The sequence below is a fragment of the Folsomia candida genome, unplaced genomic scaffold (genome assembly GCF_002217175.1).
Source record: "Folsomia candida strain VU population unplaced genomic scaffold, ASM221717v1 Fcan01_Sc014, whole genome shotgun sequence".
In the NCBI taxonomy this organism is placed as follows: domain Eukaryota; kingdom Metazoa; phylum Arthropoda; class Collembola; order Entomobryomorpha; family Isotomidae; genus Folsomia; species Folsomia candida.
The window spans coordinates 716,881-725,266 of NW_019091206.1; the positions used below are offsets into that span (position 1 = coordinate 716,881).

General features: G+C 36.0%; 1 protein-coding gene across 3 annotated transcripts; it reads left to right on the forward strand.

Annotated features, from left to right (window-relative positions):
• Positions 1-826: 826 nt before the first annotated feature.
• LOC110856053 (xylooligosaccharide oxidase-like) lies at positions 827-3,704 on the forward strand. 3 transcript variants are annotated; one of them, XM_035856697.1, is made up of 4 exons: positions 827-897; positions 1,967-2,031; positions 2,098-2,896; positions 3,428-3,704. In XM_035856697.1, the coding sequence occupies exons 3-4, from the start codon at positions 2,524-2,526 to the stop codon at positions 3,592-3,594; spliced, it is 540 nt and encodes a 179-aa protein (XP_035712590.1). In that variant the 5' UTR covers positions 827-897; positions 1,967-2,031; positions 2,098-2,523; the 3' UTR covers positions 3,595-3,704. The 3 variants fall into 2 exon arrangements, with proteins under 3 accessions (XP_035712591.1, XP_035712590.1, XP_035712592.1); XM_035856698.1 differs by having other exon boundaries at positions 1,967-2,039.
• Positions 3,705-8,386: the final 4,682 nt, after the last annotated feature.

Below are 8,386 nucleotides of genomic sequence, written 5' to 3' on the forward strand. Positions count from 1 at the left end.
ATGTATTAAGCATTTTGGAGGAAAGTTACAATTTAAGAAAAACTGATGACTAAACAAACTAGGATTTCGATTTAATACGCACAACAATCACGACAAATGTAGTTGAAAATAGATTAAGTGAATATTTGGAAGGAGAAAACTTAAATTGGTCATCAATTTCACTTATTCTAACAGATGATGGCGCACATTCATGCTACTTTGTAGTTCGAAAACGTAAAAAATAAATGTCCAAAATGCCCTGATTTATAAATGCACGGTATATAGGGCAAATGCCTGATGCCATAAATGTCCAGGGCAAGGACATCGTACAACTCTACATATGAGTCAAAGTTGTACCACCGTGATAATAAAATTGTTACCGAGTCGATCAAAATATTCTGTTACTCGGTAACATTTTAATACCACAATTTAGTTAGCCGCTTTTTTACCAGGGTATTAAAGTCATATCTATATTTCCTACCACTTTATTTAGTGTGCATATATTTATTTATTTACTTGGAAGTTATGCATGTATGTAGTCCACGTGACCCTCCTCAAGAAGTTAAAAGAACCCTTTTATTTTTAACTGGGTCACCGACCTTTAAGAAACTTGAGGAATAATTCGATATCCCACGAATCTCTCGAGTCCTCACTTTATCTATGTAAGTATATATATCATAAGACTCTATTTACTAAAAAAGGGACATGGAAAATTTTCTAACCTTTCCAAACTATTCCCGTCCCGCACTATTTTTATCGCATACGTACTTACTTGTTCCAACCCAAAAGCATTTAAGGGTTACTTTCTAAATATTTAGTTTCATTTATGTACCCTTTGCCAGAAGAACACAGCCGTTTATCTATCTGCCATGGGAACTGTTAGAATATTTTTGCCAGCGCTTATCTTCATTATAACAGGTACGTCGTAACACTACTCAATGGAAGAGACGTAATTTGTTAAAGTAAATATTTTAATCTGGTAATATTAACATACATATGTATGTACATATGTCATTACATTACACACATTGTCACCGGCCCGGTAATTTAAGTGCACACGCAAAGTAACAATTTGGCTTCAAACTTGTTGCTGAAAGGCGCTCTATCTATCATACCACCACACATTAAATAAATTTGAGTAAAATTTACTCAAGATTTAACAACCTTGTATAAATTTTACTCAAATATATTTGAGTTTCCACACAAACACATTGTTGTCGTCACCATCTGATAATTATTTTTTATCTGCTTCATGTCCTGGAAAGCTTTTGGGGCACTGTGAGAAATTAACGCGGTAGGATATAGATATAGAAGTAGAGTATAATATAATATATCTAGAAGGCTGACTATACGGTAGCGAAACAGTGAGAATCTGTAGCTACACAGACACCACTTCGAGAAGACGGAAGAATTATGGCTTTCATTGATGATTAGTAGGTGGCACCAGTGTCGAAGAATTAAATTAATTCTTCCTATCACAAACTCCGGTTTCGACTTTCAAGTTTTACATTCGTTAATTAAAAATTAGCAATACCATCCAAATATTGATTGTATTTTTTTCCGCACATTTTTTATAAACATTGCAAATTTTCTGGACATATTTTTTGCATTTATTGGAATAAAATAAAATGAATAGTTGCCAGGCTTAATATTTTTTATGTGAAACTTGGACGCCAAAACGCAAAGTTGTGAGATGAAGAATTGATTTAATTTTTGATTGACGGTGGTGGTACAAACTCAGCCTTCTCGTAGTTCACATTTCTCACGGTGGTGGCATGGTTTTCGTGTCCATTTACACAAGAAAACGTGGTGCTTGGATATAGATGGGCTGGGCTTTCTACTGCAGAATGGAATGGGTTTAAAAATTTATGTGTGATGCCCCACGTTGTTACACGACCCTTGATAATTTTGTGGTGTATATTCAGTTCATTTAGGTTTAAAGAGTACTTTTTTAAAATAACTACTAACTAATTATAAAAATTTACAGCCGCAGCGTCTCATACAACCCCAGAAATTTCCCACAACAAGGATCCCGCGCATACCAACCACGAGGTTCTCTGGTAACATTTACACATTTTGTGGTAACGTAACATCAAATCATGTTTCATTTCTCCCCAGGTCGGCACGTCTTTCAACTATTCCCCCCTCCAAGCCTGCCTCTCTCTTGGGGGCAGTGAACCTTGGACCGATCTCATCACACCCCTCTCACACCCGACCTACTACGCCACGGTGAACCACCAATGGAACCTCCGCATCGAGAAGGTCTACCCGCTCGCTTACTTTCTCCCCAGGACGGCCCGCGACGTTCAAAATATTGTCCGATGCGGTCTCGCCGAACAAATCCCGCTGATTCCGAACAGCGGGGGACATTCTTATGAAGCCCTCTCGTTCGGCAATAATGACACTTTGGTCGTCGATCTACGGTTAATGGACGCCGTCACCCTGTTGGACGATGGCGTTACGGCGCATCTTGAACCTGGCGCTTTGCTAGGGCCCATTTACGCTAAATTGTGGATCGCGGGAAAACGGTAAATTCCCGCCGGAATGTGTCTCACGGTGGCCATCGGGGGCAACGCGATCGGTGGAGGGGTCGGCTACTTTGACTCTGTTTACGGTTTGGCAGCCGACAATGTGGTCGAGTTCGAAATGGTTACGGCGTCCGGCAATCTCGTCACGGCGAACGAGTTGACCAATTCTGACCTCTTCTGGGCACTGAGAGGCGTCGGGCCGGGGTACATTGGGATTGTGACAAAGCTGAAAATGAAGACGTTTGATGCATCCGCGATAAACATAACGATTGCTAAGGTCCTCTACCCCTTGGCAGGATTTGCCCAGGCGACCCTTGACATGCAAGAGTGGATCGAATGGTCAAAGCTAAATGAGGTGAACGTTCTCTTTCTTGGAGGTGCTGTACATGGTGAGGAAAATATACCTGTATACACTTGTAAAATAATATTGTCACCGCTGTAAGAGCTACGACATGCTACCACGGGGTAATATATACGCATACAAATAATTTGTTACCATGAGGAAACAAATTGACTCCAATTGTTATTATCCATTCCGTAATATTGGGGACAGGGCGGGATTTATCTTTCTAATATTTGTTACTATTCAGTGATAAAGTATTACCGCTATGGTAGAATGTCATAGCACCTCCAAGGGCGGCCAACTACACTACATAACATTTGCAGTAATTATAACCGCGCTGTAGAAATACAAATGACTTTATCACCACGGTAATAAATTTGTCCCTGACTGGTATCAAATTTATTACCACTTGGCCGGCACACCTATATCTTTTAATGCCCTGTAAGAACTTTATTACCGCTCAGTAACTATTAAGTATGCATATGTAACTACGATGATGCACTAACATATTTCTAACACGCGGTAATAATCATTACCACATTTGTTCGTAACTAAATTCTTACATCGCCCCGTTTAGATAATTATACCTCCCAATTTGCCGCCGTCCCACCTGGCGCTTCCAACGTGCTGTACCACATCCAAGACGCGACCTACAATCCCGACCCGGCATCTCATTTTCCGAATTTTAACCCAAGTACAAATACCATGCAACTTTACATATACTCTTTTCTCTGCAAAATGTAGTGACAAACTACTCAATAATCTCTTCTTGTTTTGGCATAAAGTTTCACAATATTTTGATTTGTCCTCCGAACAATAAATACTTAATGACTAATTTTATATACTTTATAATCTATTTTATGATTATCAATTTTATGTAACCATTCATGTATGTGCAAAGGCAGTTGGCTATGATGCAATAAATCAATTATTATAGATACGAATTGGGGCTACACGTGCTGGAGAATCATATTTTATTTATGATTAGCCACATTTGTGACCCAGTTAAATTGTTAAATAAATCCCGTTTCTCCATTCCTGTTAGTTGTGGGGATGGATTAGGGAAAACTACATCGAGGGTTTGACTTGCAATATTAGTAAACCGTTATAAACAAATTAGCAACTAGCTGAAATATGGAACCTCTAAATGTCTCGAATGTCTTACAAATCTTATCATTCCCCATGTTGGAGTATTACCTAAATACAATAGGAAGCATCTATCTTCTAAAAGACCATTATTGATTTTTTTATAGGCTTCGTTCCATGCATGGTATACGTATAGGCATACGCATGGAAGTATTTGTAGTATAAGTAAATATGGGGGGGTTCATTCTTGCGGATGTGTTTGGGGTGCGGAGAATGAGGGAAGAATGTGACAAATGCGGGGGGAATGAGTGAATATGACGGCATGGATGAATGGGGATGAAATAAAGAGATTGTGTTTGCAAATTATATCATATTTATTTATACATATTTGTGATGATGAGGAGGCATGGTTTGTTTTTAAATGTTTTTTAAGAGAGCTGGGATTGCCCGATGTTGCACACAGGACATGTCAGCGTCCTGTGGTACCTATTGCGGTGGCAGTATCGTTCTCGAGCTGTCATACTCGACAGGTCCACCGTGCAACAGGGGGCAGCATTCTTGCATGTTGCTCCAAAGAAAAATAAAAAAAAATAATAATAAATCAAAATACCTGTTTTTAACTTTTTTGAAAATTTTCGCAATTTCGCTGATCCAGCGATCGGCCCAAAAATGCTAAAAATTTCTCAAGAAAATGTTATTTTTTATTTTTCAATTTTTTCTTAAAATTTAGATTCTTCTGATCATTTTGATAAAAAAATTTTGAAAATCCCTCCAAAATTCAAAAAGTTATGAAGGCTTGAAATTGGTCGAAAATCCAGCTTTAAAAGCTTAGCGCCACGATACGGCGCCAAATATGAGTTTTACACGGAAATGTGAATGGATCATTCATCTTGGGCCCCAGTAGGTTGTAAAAAGTATAGTGGGAAACCTGGTGGCGATATGCAGTCAGGAACCCTTCTTTGTAAGTAACAGTAAATAGGTTAATAAATAATTTATATTTTATGTCACCAAAGGTAGAACATTGTGGATGAACTGGTTCATTGTATGCAATGATTTGGGAAAGACATTTGAATAATGAATATACAATACAATTCACCCTAATTTGAATAATTAGATTACATTCTTCCCTTAACCATAACTACAACTGCATGTTGAGGGAGGAATTTTGTTTTCCTACAAGGACATAATTTGACCACATTTTATTTTTGGTGGAACGAAATTAGAAGAAGTTAGAGTTAGATGCCAGTTTTATAAATCTGCCAAAAATTAATGTAAAAAATTGAGATAAATTGTGGTCGTCCTGCAATACGTAAGTAAGTTATTTTATTCAAATAAAATTTCAGATATTGAAAGTACTGAATTTTTTGCATTAAAATGACAAATTTAGCTATTCAATGTTGTTATTCGTATCAGTACTTGTAAACACTTTCTTAAAAAATATGATGATTGACGTTGGCAAGTTTTTTCTAAAAATTTGAAAATTATCAATAATAGGGATCTCATAACTCGACAAATTTCTAAAATTTCGTGAGTTTTAGGGTTATTTAAAAATTTACGAAATGTTGACCCGTTTCACTGCCAATGGTAAAATAATTACGATTTTTAATTATTAACTGTTTCATGCCTGGTGAAATACACTGCTTACGTTAAAGGACCAGGAAATGATGCACAAGTGGGCTTGTTTATGTTCATGAACGAGAACACTAATACGATTCATGGTTCTTTTGTTACGGGGTTTTCTCCTTTAACTATTTTCTTTATTCAATATTTCCTAAACTACCTTAATTACTACTTAACCTAACTAAATCTAATCTAATCTATCCTCGTCGTCGTCCCCCTGATCTCCTCCTCCGATGGATGGTGGGAGAGATCTCTTCTTCTCTTCGGTCCGCTGTCTTCTTTTCCTTTACAGTGCTACGTATGTAGTTATTTCGGTCTCTTTCTCCATCTAAGGCAAGGCGGAGATGTACATACGTACATCGGAAACACTTTCAAGCCGTAGAGTCGTTACCTCGTGGGACATTAACAGAATATATTGATAGATATATTGAGGGTTACCTCAACAAGTTGTGTAAAACCAACGTTTAAAAAGTAAAATGTTCCGCAGAAAGCTTCCAATTTCAATGCAATCAATTTCAAAACTCACTTAACGCAAACTAGAACAATTTTGAACGAATCCCAGCAACGGTGGGATTCTTCATACACTTTTCCAGACGTAATAAAACCTTGGGGGATTGAGATTCCTTGGGGGAATCCTTATCAATACTCTAAAGTCGTTACACAAGCCAAATTGCAGTATTTTATTTTTAAAAATTTCCGACTTTCTCAACATTTTTTCAAATTTTATCAAAATTTCAAAATGGCTCAAGGTTTTTCGATATTTCTCATAAAATTTTTTCAAAATTTCGAAATTTCTCAATATTTCAATATTTTTCAACTTTTCATATTTCCTTCAAGATCTAGACAATTTTCCAAATTTCAACAATTTTAAGACATTAAAAAATTTTCAAAATTTTAACTCACAATTTTCAAAATTCTTGTTTTTTCAGGATTTAGAAATTTTTCAAAATTTTCGAACACAAGTAGTACAAATTTAAAGTGGCGAATCGGGAAAGTCGAGAACCACATTGCTACCCATACGAAAGGAAAGAGCTACAAGTGTGAGACATGTGGGAAGACCTTTGTCCGCCTTTCCCGCCTCAAATTGCATCAGGTAAAGAAATTTTGATTATGAAAAAAATAAATCTCTCGAATCGTAGAATAAGTACAAGGTGGCCCAACTGTTTCTCCAATCTTTGTGTTGCAAAAGAGCAAGATATGGTTAACTAAACTAAAGTTTGTATCTGACCTCTACGATAAATTTACAATTCTGAAAATGTTGGTGTTTGTTTTGCAAAAAGCAAGATATGGTTAACTAAACTAAAGTTTGTATCTGACCTCTACGATAAATTTACAATTCTGAAAATTTTGGTGTTTGTTTTGCAAAAAGCAAGATATACAAGGTATACATGAACCAAACGAAACTCTGCTCATCATCATCATCTCGAATGACGGGTCGGATCACATCACACATTATTTATTTGTGCGTTGGCGAAGTCCATTCACCGTCCATTGTTTCACCCATAACTTATTTAGCCGAGCTCATTTACTACGTGGAAAAAAGTCAGTGGATTAAATAATTACGCATTAAACTCGTAATGAGAAATTGTCGCCATAGATGCAACATTTTAGTCATAGTAATTAGTATAAATATTTTAATGCGGGTGGATTTGGGATATGGAGATTATTCACTCTCCTTGTTTACTTACTTGTCTTATTTTATTTACAAGTCCAATTTCTGCTGCTGTTAAATATGCATGTGTGCCAAATTTTCATGGACGGTTGAGTTCAGAAAGTGATATGTGGTTTTTTCTTCTAAATCTTGATCATGTAAATACATACATTTTTTTGTTTATTATTATTGACCTGCTCATAATCATACCTGTTCAAAAACGAAAATTTCGTTTCATAGTCAGTCATTCTAATCTGTGAAAGACGATTTTCATTCACTTTCATTCAGCTTCTATCAATTTCACTTTCATTTCAATCCGCGTCATTCTTTGCTTGCCCCGTGTATTAAGCATAGGGTGAAATAAATGAAAAAATGATAATCTTCATTCACTGTCATAGGTTTGAAATGAGAGAGAATTTGATTCACTTTCATTCAGACTATCCCAAATTCACTCTCATTCACCATCATTCACTCTCAAAATCGCTATTATGACTGAAAGTGAACAGGTATGCTCATAATGATACGAGATGATTTGTTAGTCCAGTCTGCCTGCAGGTGAGGTGATGACCAGACCACTCGTTGTTTGTGTACATATGTATCTCGGTAATAATTCATAGTTGAAACAATGAACTGAAGTCATTCATCCAAAAAAAAGCTGGTTGTTGTCCCTTTTATATCCAAGATATACAAAAACTATGATGTTTTTATTTGATATAATCCAATATTTGTTGTAATCGTTTTACTTGAAATTCTAACTAAACAAATTTGACGCTTTTCATGCAGCGCAAAAAAGGATTTAAAAAAGGTGAATATTTTCCTTCCTGCAAAAATATACCAGGATTTTCACACATCTTCACAAATTTCAAAAAATTTTGAAATTTGGACTGCCAGTTTTCAGCGTTACCTTTTTGTCATGCAAAGTTATGAATTACAATTCCTGAAAATGTGTGCGATTTTTTTTGCAACGATAGCAATTTTTATCCTTTTAAAAACTTTATTCATAAATTTTCAAATTTTCAAAAGTTTTTACAATTTGCAAAAAAACAACTTTTTGCATCCTTTTTGCATATTCTTAATTAGTATGAAATTGCAGACCTATTGCATATAATTTATCCAAATCCTAGAAAACTCATTTCATCGATCCGAAGGCTGTGGGCTAGGTTAATAATGTTAATAGCA

Excerpts from the sequence above, each read along its gene's own strand:
- LOC110856053 (XM_035856698.1), top strand. The coding sequence starts at position 2,524 with ATGTGTCTCACGGTGGCCATCGGGGGCAACGCGATCGGTGGAGGGGTC. Across the intron at positions 2,897-3,427 it reads TCTTGGAGGTGCTGTACATG|ATAATTATACCTCCCAATTT; the intron begins GTGAGGAAAATA and ends CGCCCCGTTTAG.